The following is a 17,539-nucleotide window of genomic DNA, read 5'->3' as shown; positions in this document are numbered from 1 at the left end:
AGGGCTATGGCAAGAAGAAGGATGCATGAAGAGTGGGCCCAAGCCCAAGGAAGGCCCATCACTTTATTTTGTTGGGCTTTGTCTCAAGCCCATTAGATTAGGGATAGTGTAGGATTGGGCCTTAGTGCCTTGTATTTTCTTTTGGGCCTTGTATTTCTGGCCATGTAGCTTAGGATTTGCATTTAGAGGCCATGTGAATTTAGGGTTATTTAGGTTGCATGTGCAATTTCATTAGCATGTAATTAAAATCACATTTGAAGTGCATTTCGGCCATGTGCAACACATGCACATGGTGTGATCCGAAATGCAACTCAAATTGATTTCTAATTACATACCAAATGAAGAAGCACATGGTGATCCGGGTTTTAGGCACCAAAATTTGAATTTTGAATTCAAATTTTGGGCGCCTAAGGTTAAGTGAACCTTACCTTGGTTCTACTTAACTTTAGGTTAACCCTAGGTCACTTTAATCTAATTCTTCACTATAAATCACCTTGGCCGAGAATTGTAAGACACTTTTGGAATTAATTGATGAGTTTTCTTTCTTTAGAAATCTCCTTCTCCGAAATTCACATCTCCTAAACTCTACCCTACTTGAGCTCCTCTCCTTGTAGAGTTAGGAACTCTTTCTTCTCTGGACTTGGCTAGAAGCAAGCCTAGGTCACATTGAAGCCAATTGGAGTCTTCTTCCTTGATGTTCTTCTAAGGAATTCCGAGAGGCTTGAAGTGTTCTTGAGATTTCCAAGTGGAATCTCATCAATGATGCTAGCTCATTTAAGTGAACAAGTCACTTTTTTTAAACAAGCTAAAATTTTCTTAAAGCAAACATGATAGGTGCTCTATGAGAGGCAAGTTAGAGACTACCCTTGGAAGATAATGCTATCTTGCTTAAATGAACGAGCTACTCACTTTGAGCAAGCTAAAATTCATTTAGAGTGACCACGACAAACACTTTGAGCGAGGCAAGTCAGAGACTACCTCTTAAAGGATCAAACAACTCGTTTAACTGAACTATATGGGTGCTCTAAGCAAGTATGCACGAACAAAAGTTCATTTAAATTATTATAAATTAGGATTTTTATAGTAGTTTATTATCTTAGCTTTTACAATCATAAATTTTGAGGGATTAGAGAGAGAGTTATTTGTGAGAGCAATAATGTAATCACAGATTATTGAGAAAAGAAAGACACTAGAAGGAGAGTTGAATAATGTTAATTGAAAACTTAACACTTTTTTAAAACAGTGAAATAGTGTCAAGTTCTTAAGAGTGTAGACGAAGAGTTAAGAACAAAGAACACATATTGTTTTTTATATTGGTTCGTCTTAACCACCGAAATTAAGTTATGTTCTTAATCAATTTGATTAAGTTCCACTATAGTTGCAAATATACAAGTAATTTTTTACAGATCGATTCAACCTAAGTATTCTTTGACTTGTCTCTTCAAGCAATTTCTCAAATATTATTTGAATAATGAAACCTCTTTAGACTTCAACAACTAAGTATTCTTTATAAGAAAACCTCTTTAGGCTTCAAGCTATAACACAAAGTTAAAGCTAAGAAATTACTTTTTGTTTCGTCTTACTTACAAGATGTGATACAACCAATTTATATAATACAAAGATTTACAGAAAGAATGAATGGTTGTTTTTTCTTTTTTCTAGATTTTCGGGCTTCTTTATATAGGTGTTTTATGATAAAAGACGGTTGCAAATCCTTGGATTTCTCTCATAGGTTTGCTTTGTCTTTTTTTGTCTTCCTTCCTTGTAGAGAGGTGTTTATTGATGCATTAAATGCATTTCATCAAATTGTCATTTTTTTATCTGATCAAAGATGTTATTTATTACCTTTTAGATACAAAATGGGAGGAACTTTTGTGTGTGTTAATTGGAAATGATTTTATCTAAGACTTCGTATCTTTGAGATATTTGTTTGTTTTTTCTCTAAAGAAAATAAATTCTCTGTTCCTTTTTGAAGTTTAAGTGCCAAAAAAACTTTTATAGATAATTGTTACTAAAAATTATTTTTATCATATAATATATGTTGATATGTTGTTAAAAGGTATAGATATATTATAATGACATACAATATAATATATTTTGTTGAATTTTATTTAAAATCAATATTAAAATTGTATGTAATTAATGTTGAATAAATTTATATATACATGTATTATATCTATAATGATACTTTTTATATGTTATGTTATTATATGTAACTATTTTTTTTTAGTGATCGTCATATCTTGTTGCAATATTCAGCTTTCTAAACTAAAGGAAAGGATGAAATGATGATTACTTTGGATAGTTGATTCTTACGGTTGCTTTTGTACATGTTCTGCATATTGTTTTCTTAAGAATTGGTTGCCCTCCAAGCCTCCTTTGATGACATGTTCAGATTCTTAAATATTTCGGACACTTTTGAAGTGTTTAGCACGTCTAAAGGAAAAATGGCTTTTTCTTGGCAGCTTTTACTGCACTGACTTCCATCCGTGCTTAATCTCTGATCGCCACAAATATCATCGTAGACACGCAACATTAATGGTATAAACTACAAATTCTTTTAATGAGAATCTTATTTGAAGTTTTATTATATATTTAATTAGATACAATCTTAGGCAATTTTGAAGACAAGCTTGTTCGAACACCTATTGTGTGTTTGATTTCTTTAATCACTTTTTAGTTTTAAAACTGTTTTAAAATCAGTTCATCCAAGTTAGTGATTAATTTTTCAATATTTAAAACAAGTATTTAAAAATAAACAAAACTGCTAAGAGATATTTTCTAGTCTTTTTCTTTTATTATTTGTAGTCTTAACTGAAGGGTATGGATCATTTGGAGTAGGGTTCTTGGGGTGGAACCTGGTCCAGAGCTGGTTTTACAGAAATTTAATCATGATTTCAAAAACTATAGAAGCAATTTTTAAAATAGTAATAAAACACACCCTAATTGATCTTTTGTCATCTTAATTATCAGCTGTAGCAAAACTTCTATTAGGTAGTTGTTTGAAAATATTAATAGAAAATAAATGAAAAATAATATTGTGTTGTGAAACTAGTTGTTATCTTGAAAGTAAATTTTGGTAAATCTCAAGTGTAACCTAAAATACAATTTTGCCCTTTAAGGTTTATTTAACATTGTGTCATCATATATGTCCTAAGGTTTACTCTATCACTTCTTATATATTAGAATTAGTTAGTTAAAAAATAATTAATAAAAACTTTTAATATTGATGGTAAAAAAATAATTAATATATCAATGATAACCGAACAATTAATATGGAAATTGTACTTACACGAATCAGGTCGTCGCCTGAACTCGGATAAGTCGTCTTCTCGGATGGATCCAACTGAGGTTGTGTGAAGCCAATCACTAAGTCGAGTTTCTTCTCTCCGATCTTCTCGCTCGGGCGTCTCGGATGTGCCTGCAAAAAGGACTCCGACGATCAAGTTAGTTAGGGTTCTTTCCTTCACGAATTGGTTATATCATTACCTGTGATGGTTGTTCGAGTAACCGTGTAACCGCTGAGGTGGTTATTGTCTGAAGGTGGTTATGGTCAACATGCCGAGGTGTCTTGGTGATGTCGTTCATCCGATGTGCCATGTCAGCACTGCATGGTTTTATGTCAGCTTGTTCAAGAGATCACCTCGGTCAAGTCGAATTTGTGAACTCGGGTACTTGGCTCGGGTAAGGTTGGTACATAAGCCCCCTAAGCTCTGAGTGATGTAAGAATGAAAGAGCTGAGAAGAAGTGGGACTTTACCCAAGATAGTTGAAAAAGGGAGTAGAGAGCCATAACGTTATGAGCCGAAGAGGTACACGTGTAGAGTGTGAAGAGTCATAACTTTAAATGCGCGACAGCTTGATTATGGGGAAATGGGAGCAGGTGCGGCGTTCAATCATTATGATTGAGGGTTTTGTCGTAAAGCATTCAATGCGAAGGATGTGGCGGAGCGCGAAACGTCATTTTGAAGAGGCACAACGCTCGAAAAGGTAATGAAGAGATTTGGGGTACGCATATATATACAAGTGGAAGGAGCGTGAGGGTGACGGCGATTAGAAGCGTAGCAGACGAGAGGGCCGTGTAATATCTGCCATAGCCAAAGGGTGAGTGTTGTCGTGAAGAAGAAAGTAACACAGGGAGCATACGAAGTGTCAGGTATCAAACGTTAATTCTTGATCTTTGTGTTGTATTTGGTATTATCATGGGTAAATCGAAGGGTGATAGTGCTGGGGATAAAGGGAAAAAGATAAGCGTGCAGAAGAGAGGGGGAAATAACAGGAAGGATTCCCACCCTAAAATCCTTACCAGTGGTTATGAGTGGGTGAGGGGAGATGTAGGAAAATATGAGAGTAGGGTCAAAAGCGAAATGGAGGCGAGTGTATTACAGCATAAGTTGAAATTTTGCCTTCCTCCATTTTTAGAACATCTTTCGATTGAACCTTGTTCCGCGGATGAACGGGTGTTTTTTAAAGTGTCTACGACTCCTCCGTTCATATATATGTATCAATGCCTGTGTAGGGATTTAGGTGTGGTGATTCTGTTTACCCCGTTTGAGTGTGAATTGTTAAGAAAGATAAATGTTGCGCCTAGTCAACTGCATCCGAATAGCTGGGGTTTTGTACGAGCGTACCAAATTTTATGTAGTATAATGGGGATAGAGCCGAGCTTAGGAGTTTTTATGCATTTTTATCAAATAAAATTGGGAGATACACCCTTTGGGTGGGTTTCGTTGAGTGGAAGTGCGAAAGGGGGTTTATTTTGAATTTTTGCACAATCGTACAAGAACTTTAAAGAAGAGTTCTTTAAAGTGCAATCTGCTCATGAGAATCCGAGTTTGGATCCGATTTTCCATTGGAATGGCGAACCAAAATTCCCTTTATGTTGGCAACCACAACCTGTGAGGTTCTCAGGATCAGAGGGGATGGTGTTGTCACCCCGCGAGAAAGAAGATATAAAAATGTTGGAAGAGCTACCTCGGCCATTAGAGAGCAAAGCGATTTTACCGCTAGCGAGGTCGTCAAATCCGAAAGATGATATAGAGAGTAAGTAATAATAATAGCTATATGTGATTAAAATAGTGTAATTGAATATGTTATTGATTGTTGTGATGTGCAGAAATCATGGGGAAGAGTAAGTGGCGCGAATTGAAGGGAAAATTTAACATAGAAGAAATCCCAGATGTAGCTGTTCCGAAGCAGAAAGTGAAGAAGCAAAAGATAGAGGTTGAAAAGGTTGTTGACCATGTCGGTAATACTAGTATGCCAAGGAAAGAAATGGTGGAAGGAATGAAAAACCTGGAGAATGTAATCGATCTGGAGAAAGAAGACACTCTCCAGAGGCAAAGTGAGAAAAATCCTGATAATGAGGGGGCAAAAAAGAAGGTATACTTCTTTTCTTATTATTTTTAAGCAATATGATATGATTATATGAGTTGTTTCTGATTTTGGAATTACCTTTTTGAAGTCGGCGAGTGTACAGGTTTCGGAATCCTCAGAAAGTTTAGTGGCAAATTTGGAGGCATCAATCGCTCAACTCGGCTTCAACTCTCCAATTCCACAAGGGAAGTCGTCCCAATCAGGGTTGAAAAACCGTCCGAGGTCATTGCATCAAAGATATGACACGGAGAATCCTTTGGCTCGGTTGGATCATGTGAGCATGTCTCCCGACGTGACTTCCTTTTGGAACGCCGAGTTGACTGCGGAAACATTTTAAAAGGAAGATCCGGCCTATATTGCGGATAAAGCGTTGATTGAGAAGGTTGGACCTGTTCAAGGTCTGGATTCTGTGCAAGTGTTTCTACAAAGATCTATTGCCGTGGTAGATCATTGGAAGAAAAGGTGGGATAAAAATGCCTCTATGATGTCTAAGTTGAGAGCTGAAAATGCCCAGGTTGGTGCATTGAATGCTGAGGTGAGTAACTTGAAGAAGAAGTTAGAGGAAAGCTCAAAGGCGTTTGAGATTTCTATGAGATCAAACAAGACATATGCAGCTAAGGTAGATGATCTTTTGAAGAAGACTAGTGCGTTAGAGAAAGAGAAGGAAATTCAAGCCGAGACTGTGAAGGCATTAGAAAAGAAAGCTCAGGACCATGAGGGAAATGTGCAGAGTCTGAAAGATGAGATGGTGGAGCTCTATAAGAAAAATAAAGCTTGTCAAGAAGTAATTGCCGACAACGTAAGGAAAATTCAAGAAATAGAGAATGAGAACAAGAAATTGAAGAAAGAGATAGAGGCTACCGAGTATGAAGTAGTTGCTGAACATAAGAAGGGGTTTGCTAAAGCCCTATGGCAGGTGAAGTGTGTTGCTCCAAATACTGATTTGACGAGAGTTCATGTTAGCAAAGATGTCTTCAAGGGGAAATTGGTGAATGAGGATGACATCCCGGATGACATTAGCAGTGAAGAAAACAATGAATAATTATGTAAAGATATATTTTGTCTTATAGCATAATAGTATGGTTTGTACTTTTAATTTGGTGTGGTCTGCATAAGGCTAGACTTTCGATACTTTTGATAATTGTCTAATTTGATGTGGCCTTCATAGGCTGCACTTTTGATACTTTTGATAATTTTTATAATATTCTGAATATCCTCTTGAAGGTTTTGGTTGATTATGGTATTATATCGAGAATTAGCACACATACACTTGCAAGAAATTAGCTTTTACTTGAACAAAATGAATAATAGGATGAACCTGGCTCAAACTTGGCTTTGTCGGCTCAAACTTGGCCTTGTAATATTCTGAAGGATTAAGTGGTGAAAATTATTGCTCAAACTTGGCGAAATTATTATTTGAAATGAACTAGATTTTTGCTCAAACTTGGCAAAATTTATGCTCAGACTTGGCGAATCTAATTTATTGCTCAAACTTGGCAAATCTTTATGCTCAAACTTGGCTAAAGTATTATTCGCAGATGTTGGTAACAGCTCAGACTTGGCTTTACACCTTACGTAAATGATGATATCGGGTGATCGTAATTGATATATAGTAATGTAAATTTTAAGAATCATGGTGGAGTAAATTGAAAATAAGAGAAAGAGTAGGAGAAGAGAGTATGTATGAGATAGACTTATAAATCAATTACATATCTTCAGTTGACCTCAGGCATGCCTCGTTAAAACCTCTTCAGCCAAAACCCTTTTTTTTTATTTGGGAAAAAGACTGAATTAGGAAAAAGAGTACAATACCTGGGTGTGTACATGTATTTAACTGAAATAAAACTTCAAATGAGTGGCATTCCAAGTTCTGGGAAGAACTTTGCCACCGAGCTCTGTTAGCCTGTATGCTCCATTTTGTAGGCATTCCAATATACGAAAGGGACCTTCCCAATTTGCTGCAAATTTGCCTGCTGATGTATCTCTCCGAGCATCACCTGTAGCTCGCCAGACGAGGTCTCCCTCGCGGAAACATCTGGGTTTGAGCTTGGAATTATACCGTCTTGCAGCTCGGAGTTTACATGCTTCTTCGTGTACCCTAGCACACTCCCTTGTCTCTTCGATTAAATCGAGGTCTATGGCCAACTGCATCTTATTCTGAGATTCGTCAAATGTCAATCTTCTGTGACTTGGTTCCCCAACTTCAACAGGTATCATTGCTTCTGAGCCATAGGTTAACCTATAAGGAGTTTCTTGAGTGGTGGTTTGTGGTGTGCAATGATATGCCCACAGAACACTAGGTAATTCTTCAACCCATTCTCCCTTTGATGATCCCAGCCTTTTCTTAAGTTCTCGGAGAATCACCTTATTCGCTGCTTCAGCTTGGCCATTTGTTTGTGGGTGTTCTACCGAGGTGACTTTGTGATTGATCCCAAGTTGCGACAAAAATTGCTCATAATTTTTGTCCACAAATTGCCTGCCATTATTTGTTGAGATTGCTTGAGGTAGGCCATATCTGCAGATGATTTTTTTCCATGTAAATCTTTGGACATTGGCTGCGGTAATCTTGGCTAGGGCTTCAGCTTCAATCCATTTGGTGAAGTAGTCAATGGCAATTAATAGGAATTTTAGTTGACCTTTGGCTACCGGGAAAGGACCAAGAATATCCATCCCCCACCAGGCAAAGGGCCATGCTGACTGCATCGAGTGTAGAGCTATCGGAGGTAACTGGTGTAGATTGCCGAACTCTTGACAGGCTTTACATTTCTGTACATATGACTTGCAGTCCGATCTCATAGTTGGCCAGTAGTATCCAGCTCGGGTAACTCGGGCGGTCATGGACCGAGCTCCGGAGTGCATACCACAGATACCTCTATGAATCTCATCCATCACATATTTAGCTTGATCTGCATCTAAGCATTTGAGGAGAGGCATGGAGAAACCTCGTTTGAGTAGCTCGTCGGCTTCAATGGTGAAATGACATGACTTGTTTTTAACTTTGGAAGCTTCCACTTTGCTATCTGGTAAGATGCCATGCTTAAGTTATCTCCAAATATCTGCCATCCAACCTTGCTGATAAGAACTGTTGGCGAAGATGGATGTGACATGGCAACTAGGGGCCGTTATTGTTTCTTGGATGATCGTCCGATGTTGGCCTGGACGCTTCGTGCTAGCAAGTTTGGATAACAGGTCGGCCCTTGCATTTTGTGCTCTTGGGATGTGCTCTATTTGAAAAACATCGAAAAAAGATGTTAGCTGAGAAATCATAAGATTATACCTTTGCAGTTGGGGTTCTTTGGTTTGATAAACTCCTCCAACTTGTTCTGTGATTAGCTTGGAATCACTGCAACACTTGAGTTTCCTGACACCAAGGTCTTTTGCCAGTGTTAAACCTGCTAATAAAGCTTCGTATTCGGCCTGGTTATTGGTAGCTTTGAAGTCAAATTTGATGGCAAGTTTGAGCATCACGTCGTTTGGACCTTCAAGAATAATACCAGCACCACTGCCTTTCACATTGGAGGATCCATCTACATGTAAAGTCCAGATTTGTGCATCCATAGGTGGAACAGGGGTGAGCTCAGCAATAAAATCGGCCAGACATTGGGCTTTTAGTGATCCTCGGCTTTCATACTTGATACCGTACTCGGACAGCTCGACTGACCAAGCTATCATCCGTCCGGCCAAGTCGGGTTTTCTGAGTATTTACTTGATCGGGTAATCTAACTTTACGATAATCTGATGACTCTGGAAATATGGGCGAAGTCGGTGAGATGCAACTACCAATGCCAAAACCAGCTTCTCTATTGTCTGATACCTTCTCTCGGTGTCTTGTAGTACTCGGCTAATAAAATAAATTGGAGTCTGCGTCTTGTCGCTTTCCTGTACAAGTGCGGCACTAAGAGCGTTATCAGCTACTGCAAGATACAACAAGAGATCAGCTTGGGCATTTGGTCTTGACAAGATGGGTGGACTCGACAGGAACCGCTTGAAGTTGGTAAAAGCTTGTTCACATTGTTCACTCCAACAGAATTCTTTTGGCTTTTTGAGTAGGCTGAAGATTGGCTCGGCCTTCTCTGCTAGCTTGGGAATGAAACGAGATAATGAAGCAAGTCTGCCTGCCAACCTCTGTACTTCTTTGTGATTCTTGGGGCTTCTCATATTTATGAAAGCTTGGCACTTGTCGGGGTTTGCTTCAATTCCTCGGCAAGTAATCATGAAGCCTAAGAATTTGCCTCCTTGAACTCCAAAGACACATTTGTCTGGGTTTAACCTCATGTTATGTTTTCGTATTTGTCCAAAAATTTCTGCAAGATCGTTGATATGATGCACAACGGATGTCGTCTTGATAACCATATCGTCAACATACACTTCAAGGTTACGACCGATCTGAGTGGCGAAGACCTTGTCCATGAGTCTTTGATAAGTGGCTCCTGCATTCTTGAGCCCGAAGGGCATGACGTGGTAACAGTAATTGGCTTGTTCTGTGATGAAAGCAGTGTGATCTTCATCAGGAGGGTATATCAAGATTTGGTTATAGCTTGAGTAGGCGTCTAGGAAACTGAGCATGGCATACCCAGAGGCCCCATCAACCAATCGATCAATGCTGGGAAGTGGATAAGCATCCTTGGGGCAAGCTTTATTTAAATCCGTGTAGTCAACGCACATGCGCCATTTGCCATTGGATTTTTTAACCATCACCACATTGGCTAACCAAGTGGTGTAGTTAATTTCTCGGATAAAGCCTGCACTCAAAAGTTTCTGTGTCTCAACTCTGAAGGCTTCTCATCTTTCGCCTCCAATTTTCCTGTGTTTCTGAGATATAGGTTTTGCCTCCCTGTGAATGGCTAATTTATGGCAAATGAAGTTGGGATCGATTCCTGGCATATCTGCACTACTCCATGCAAAAAGATCAGCGTTTTCAATAAGTATTGACATGATTTTACCTTGAACTTCAGTGTCAATGTGCTTCCCAATCTTAGTGCACTGATTTGGCTTTTTGCCAATCTGGAATTCGATTAGTTCATCCACAGGGTCGAGGCGGCAATCATGCATGTCAGCTCGGGGATCCAGATCGGCTGCTTCTTCTATCCCGAGGTGTGCCACGACAGAGGAACTCGGAACCTTGGGTTTATTGATTGGTGCAATCTTTAACGGCGCAATCTTCAAACTTTGAGCGTAACATTGCCTTGCTATTTGTTGGTTAGCTTTTACAGCTATGATGCGTCCATCTGTGCCCGGAAACTTCATGGTTAGATGGGGTGTTGATACGATTGCTCCCAACTGATTCAATGTTGGTCTCCCGATAAGGATGTTGTAAGAGGTGGCAGCGTCAACCAATAAATACTTCACCAACACTCTTCTGGAAGTTTGGCCTGTACCAAAAGAGGTTAATAGCTCAACAAAACAACGAGTATGAACTCGCTCACCTGCGAACCCCAGACGAGGTTCAGAATATGGTTGAATCATGGTATGGGGGATGTCGAGCTTCAAAAAGGTGGGCCAATAAAGCACATCGGCAGAGCTTCCCTGGTCAATCAGGGTTTTCTGAACTTCCCAGTTAGCCACCTCGACCGAGATGATCATGGGGTCATCTTGGTTGAGGCTTAAGCCTGCGTAATCGTCATCAGTGAAAACGATGGGAGGATTGGAGGGGTTCATTTTGGGGTCCAAATTGTGGGGATTGTTGATGTTATGAACATTGCGTAAATGCCGCTTCCTGGCGGAGTTAGAACTTCCTCCTCCGGCGAAACCCCCGGAAATGGTATTAATGATTCCACGCAAGTTGTTGTCGTTAGAGGGTTTTTCTCCATGCTGTGGATCGGCACTGTTTGCACTGGGTTTATTTTCTTCACGCGCAGGTGCATGTTGGTAATTGCCATGCTCTTGATGACCTTGATGACCATGGTGACGTCCTTGGTATCGGTTTGGATACCGACCTCGTCCTCTACCGCGTCCTCGGAAACCTCCACGAGAAGTTTGACCTCGTTGGATGTATTGTCCAAGATGACCAGCTTGAATCAATTCTTCAATTTTATCTTTGAGACTCCAACACTCCTCCGTTGTATGCCCGTGATTTCGGTGATATCGGCAGTGTTTGCTCTTGTCGGCATTGGCCGAGTTGTAGGCCGGAGGGGGTAGGGAGATCAGATCTGCATGGTTAGCTTCCTCCAAAATATTGACTCGAGGAGCATTAAGAGGTGTATAAAAATCATACCTGGGGCTTCGCGTTTGACGAGGTCTTTTTGATCTTTGATCAAAGTGATGCTTTTGCTTCTCCCTGTTACTGGAGTCTCCTTTAAGAATGAGACCATCTCGGACAGTGTTACCGAATTCCGCATGTTCCTCCATTTGTATGTACCCGGCGGCGCGTGCTCTCAGTTCGTCCATACTTGTTGGTTGGTGTCGGCACAGACTGTCGACAAAAGGTCCGGGTTTGAGCGCCATCAGCATGGAGTGGAGAGCAACTTCGGGGTTTAGATTTCGGATTTTGATGGAGACATTGGCAAAACGTTCCATGAACTGTCTGAGGGATTCATCGTCTTGTTGCCGCAAGTTAGATAACGCCGCAGAAGTAATATGATGAGGTCTGCTAGTGGCGTATTGGGCAGAGAAGAGGCGGACCAACGTATCAAAACTGTCTACCGATCTGGGTGGTAATTGCGTGTACCAACTAAGAGCGGCCCCCTTGAGTGATGTTGGAAATACGCGACACATGATGGCGTCGTCATTTGTGTAAAGGTTGATCTGTGTCACGTATGCGTCAATGTGCTCGTCAGGGTCAGTGGCTCCGTCGTACCTATCGATATTCAACGGCTTCCAAGCAGGGGGAAGAGGAACTTCCATAATTCCATCGACGAAAGGATGTCGTCGCGTGGCATCGTGATCAGGATGGCTGATATGGGTATGTACGGATCGGTGTGTTCGTGCGGGTTCTGGCGGGTATGTGGGATCAGGAGAAGACTCATGCTCGCCCGCGGTGGGAGGAACATGGCTAGCATGATGTGTGTGAGGTGGTTGTTGATGTTGTTGCCATTGGGCTCGAAATGCAGCCTGCTCGGCACGTAATTGTTGCAGGTCGACTTCGTGCTGTTTACGAAGATTTTCCATCTCCGCCGCATGTTGTCGTTGCATCAATTCGATTTGTTCAAATAACCTCCGCAAAGCTGGGTTGTCTTCCATATTCGGCGTGCTTGAATGTGGTCGTGGTATACTCGTTGCTCTGTTGGTTTGACTTCGGGTTGAAACCATAAGGGTGAAGGAGGAAAAGTTTTACTAGGCCCTCCTTCTAGTGCCAAATGTACTTACACGAATCAGGTCATCGCCTGAACTCGGATAAGTCGTCTTCTCGGATGGATCCAACTGAGGTTGTGTGAAGCCAATCAATAAGTCGAGTTTCTTCTCTCCGATCTTCTCGCTCGGGCGTCTCGGATGTGCCTGCAAAAAGGACTCCGACGATCAAGTTAGTTAGGGTTCTTTCCTTCACGAATTGGTTATATCATTACCTGTGATGGTTGTCCGAGTAACCGTGTAACCGCTGAGGTGGTTATGGTCAACATGCCGAGGTGTCTTGGTGATGTCGTTCATCCGATGTGCCATGTCAGCACTGCATGGTTTTATGTCAACTTGTTCAAGAGATCACCTCGGTCAAGTCGAATTTGTGAACTCGGGTACTCGGCTCGGGTCAGGTTGGTACAGAAATGATAACAATCAAATAATTAATAATAATTACACATCATTTACTAACATTACAGAAAACACCGTAAAAATACACTTTTATGAGAGGATTTGTTCAAAACGTCAGAGAAGATTGAGAAAACAACAAATAATTTTATTTTATTTTTTTTTTTATAGATTTCACTATCCGGTATAGAAGAAATAGAAAAAGATCTTGGATTTGATACAGTTAATTTTGCCTTTGAATGCTAAATTGCACCGTTCAACATTTTAATGGGAGACTCAACTAATTAGGATGGAAATCATTGTGGCATTCTGTCATTTTTGGTCTATCTTGTTTTATATATATATATAGAAATAGTTTGGTTAATTTCTTATACAAAGATCAGGGTAATCTCGGATTTTGTTTTCTATTTTTTATTTATTTTTATTAAATTGGTATTTGGTTTTTTATTTTTACTTTTATTATTTAGGGCTTAAAGTACCTCTTTTAATCTTTAAAAAATTGCTTATGAAAAAAATTAAGATGATAAATTAATTATAAAATATAGGGTATATATAATATATATGGTAGATTGCACTCACCTTTGATGATATACTCAAATGATAAACACCCGTTTTCTATTTGTAAAACAAAGATTCAACTCCCTTGTAAGTTGTATGATGAATTGTCACACCTCGGTGAAATATATAACATATTTTATTCTATTAATGGGAGACATCCAATCCAAGAGATGTATTCTGCAACTTTTACCCTAAAATTCCTAAGAAGACAAAAGCAATAGTACGTACATTGCAGAGCATGCATAGCTATACCACGTGCGCGATCTCGGATTCTAAATATTTCTATTACATACATGATACATATTGCTTGTTTAGTGCTTGTTCTTCCTCCGTATTCCTCTTTTCATTATGAGCTTTTTATGACTTAAAAAAAAATGATATTCAAGTTATATATAGATGAAGAGAAATATCATATATAATTTTAAAAGGTTATTCTTTAATTTTATTTTAGTGTTTTCGTTTTGTTTGATGAGGGAAAATGAGGGATTTTAATGAAGGAGAGCAGGATAGAAACGGAGGAAAGGAGTTAAAAATAAAATTGATGGAAAGAGGAGAGAATAAGAGAGATAATTCTTTTTTATTTAGTTCTTAAGTGGAGGAGATAAAATATAAAAACCAATTCACTTTTGTATTAACATAAGTAAAAATATTTTGAATTATGTTAAAAAGTTTTTAAATCCCTCCTCACCCCTCTAAATTTAAAGGTTTTGTTCCTCTTCATTTCTCTTTTCTCATAAAAATTGAATCAAATTATGTTCACTAAAATGATTTTTTTTTTTCTTTTTAACATTAGACATAAGTGTCATCTAAGAGGATATTAGTTCAATTTTTCCTAAAATATAAGGTACACTAGTACTTATAAAAATAGAATAATTTGAATAAGTTCAAGTTCAATGTATCAAATTTATTAAATAATTAATTTATGAAGTTAGTATTTGTAGTCTTTAAAATTTGTCAGAAAATTATATATTTTCAATAACTAGTAATATATATATATAATGATTTATGATTAAAATAATTAATATTAATAGTATTTTACAATATAATAATTTTGATAATATTTATTATATATACTGATTTATGCTATATAAATTTTTATTTTAGATTTAATATGAAAAATATCATTCATATATAAAACAAACTAGATCGCGAAACAAAGGTCGAGACATTAGTAGTGTGATGCTTACACTATTTATAACTTGGTTTGATTCTCATTTTTTTTTTAATAGCAAGTGAAATGTAAATTTTATTATAATATGATTTTTCACTAAGATTTGGTGGTTCCTTTTAACCTTACAAAGATGTATGTTTTCTCTTAATCTAGACTTTTAGTGTACCGAAAAACAAACAAATTAGGTAATAAAACACTTTATTTATTTTATAATTTTCCTTATATTATAAATGCATCTTTTAATACGTGACTTAATTTGAATCCAATTATCTTATATAATTTCCAAGCCATTACACATATATACTATATATATACTAGAATGCCTCCTTTAAAAAAACACGATATACTATGAGGAATGCTAATATCGACCACTTTCTAAAACATTCATTGTAACATATTGTAACACGTTATATGTGTATGGTTAAGTTAACTAGTATTTGTACAATAAAAAAAATATAATAATGTGTAAAATATTATTTTTGTGTCGATTTTTCTTTATTATTTTAATTTTTATAGAGAGATATTATTATTGATAGAGAGGTAGACACAAAAATAATTTTTTATTATAAATTATTGTATAATTTTGTTTGTACATGTAACATTATTATTTTAATCAATAAATAGTAAATTTTTTTATAAAATATATATTAAAATTTGTGTTCATACTTATTAGGGGTGACAAATAGATAGATTAGATAAGTTTTTAGGTGAATTATAATAGATCAAATAAAAATAATTTATTAATCCATTTAGATCTATTAAAAATTTAATTTACCCAATTTATTTAAAGCAAAAAATTTATTTAGTCCATCTATTAATAATTTTTCATGGATGAATATCCAATATAATCACAAAAGTAATGTTTTAAAATTTTAAATAATTTTTATTCTTGAAATATTTTATTTTTCTTTCCTTTTTTTACAAATGATTACATTCTTATATACTTTTTTTAAAAATTTATAAAAAAAAATTATATCAAAATACTTTTAAAGTTTTAGTTTAATAAACATCTCATATTATTATATAATAGATTTTAAAAAAGTAGTGAATTAATTATTAACCATTTATAAAATTAAATAGAAGGATTATATTTATTTTTATTGTAACAAATAAATTGAATAAATTTATTTATTGATAGTTCAAATAAATGATGAACAAATAAATTTACTTGCAACATGGTTATATCATGTGAGAGAGCAAAAAAGGGGAAAGCCAAAAAGCGCGATGGCACTACGTGAGGTGAGTTATTGAACGGTTGTTTTGTTTGAGTGCAAGGACTTTTCATCACATTTATATACCTTTCTAGAAGTATGTAAAATAGTCAAGTTATATACAGTTATTTTATTTTTGAACTAACTGATGCAATCATCTTTACAGGCTAGATTGCACAACTCCGAAGCTCGCATTTCTCAAAATATAGAACAAAATAAAATGTGGTGCATGCAGCTGCTAAAGTTCTGGTTTTGATTTGACACATAGAAAATTACAAATGCATGCATATATGTACGTTTCCTAATTAAATCAGATCCACAAAGAAGCCTCATTACCAAAGCCAAAACCGTTGTCGTCCATCACCACCTCAACCTACTGTTTCTCCATTAAAAATATCAAGTTGGACCAAAGATGTTGTTTCTGTAAACAACACTGCTTTTGGTGGGAGAGAAAAAGACAGTGCAATGGGAAAGAAAGTTATTGACCGGTTAACACTTTCATAAATAATTAAAGAAAAAAACTACATTAATCCAACAACCAATTAAATCAAATCATATGTATATATAATTAAATCTCGGATTACAAAAATCTATTCGTTGATCAAAAATATATTTTTGGAAATATTTCTAAGTGTTATTAGAGAATCAAGATTTTTTACTATATTAAATAAATAAATAAATAAAGGTAACATAAAATTTTTACTGTATTAAAATTTTATTTTTATATCAGAAAAATTAGTTTTCGCTTCCTCCATATATAAGAATCATTTTGTGAGAAATTCATGCAAAAATTATTCTCAAAAAATTAAGTTTCTTAGGAATGTTATGATATATTAATGTAAGTGTTGTAACTTTTCACACATAAAAATCAAGCAACATAAATATTCTTTAAAGTTTTTAGTTATGATATAATGTAAGTTTATTTGTGTAGTTTATTTACTACCTTGAGATGAGAATATTTATGATTTATACCCCCAACATAAAAATCAACCAACCAGTTGAATATACATTTACTTAAGCAGTTAAGCTCAACTCATCTATGTTTTTTTTATCCAATATCCACTCTGTGTGTGTATAAATATCTGCGGGCGCACCCGAGCATCATTGGATTTGGTCGGCTTGATATTTTGTGTTACTAGAAATGTTAAAAGGTACTACTACTTATGAAGATTTTTCTGGGTTTCTTCAAGTTCAAGGTGTAAGTAAGTTGAAATTTCTTAACACCGTTGCGTAAAATGCATGGTGAAGCATTTGTCATGAAACAACAGATTTGGTACCAGGTCTTAATTGCATCATGGCTCGTGAACGAAAACTGCTTAACATATGGTACAAATCAGACCCTGTAATATACTTAATAACACGTGCGTTTTCAACATATCTTCTGTCATTGGTTAAATGTTTTTGCAAATCATAAATTCTGTAGTCTCATTTCTTTATATCAAGTTTCACTATTGATTTCATGGTTTTTAATAAGTTATATATAATCAATGATGAAGAAATTATAATTGTCAGCACACCTCATAAATCCGCAAATGCATGAAACT

General features: G+C 36.6%; 1 protein-coding gene across 1 annotated transcript; it reads right to left on the bottom strand.

Annotated features, from left to right (window-relative positions):
* Positions 1 to 8,417: 8,417 nt before the first annotated feature.
* On the bottom strand, positions 8,418 to 9,047 carry LOC145957167 (uncharacterized). Its single transcript, XM_083073384.1, has one exon. It carries the CDS (start codon positions 9,045 to 9,047, stop codon positions 8,418 to 8,420), a length of 630 nt encoding a protein of 209 aa, XP_082929510.1.
* Between the last annotated feature and the right edge of the window lie 8,492 nt (positions 9,048 to 17,539).

The sequence above is a fragment of the Cajanus cajan genome, chromosome 4 (genome assembly GCF_000230855.2).
Source record: "Cajanus cajan strain Asha chromosome 4, NIPB_CcT2T_4, whole genome shotgun sequence".
In the NCBI taxonomy this organism is placed as follows: domain Eukaryota; kingdom Viridiplantae; phylum Streptophyta; class Magnoliopsida; order Fabales; family Fabaceae; genus Cajanus; species Cajanus cajan.
Note: the sequence above shows the minus strand (reverse complement) of the source record. Positions and strands in the feature narration are given on the sequence as shown.

Excerpts from the sequence above, each read along its gene's own strand:
- LOC145957167 (XM_083073384.1), bottom strand. The coding sequence starts at position 9,047 with ATGATAGCTTGGTCAGTCGAGCTGTCCGAGTACGGTATCAAGTATGAA.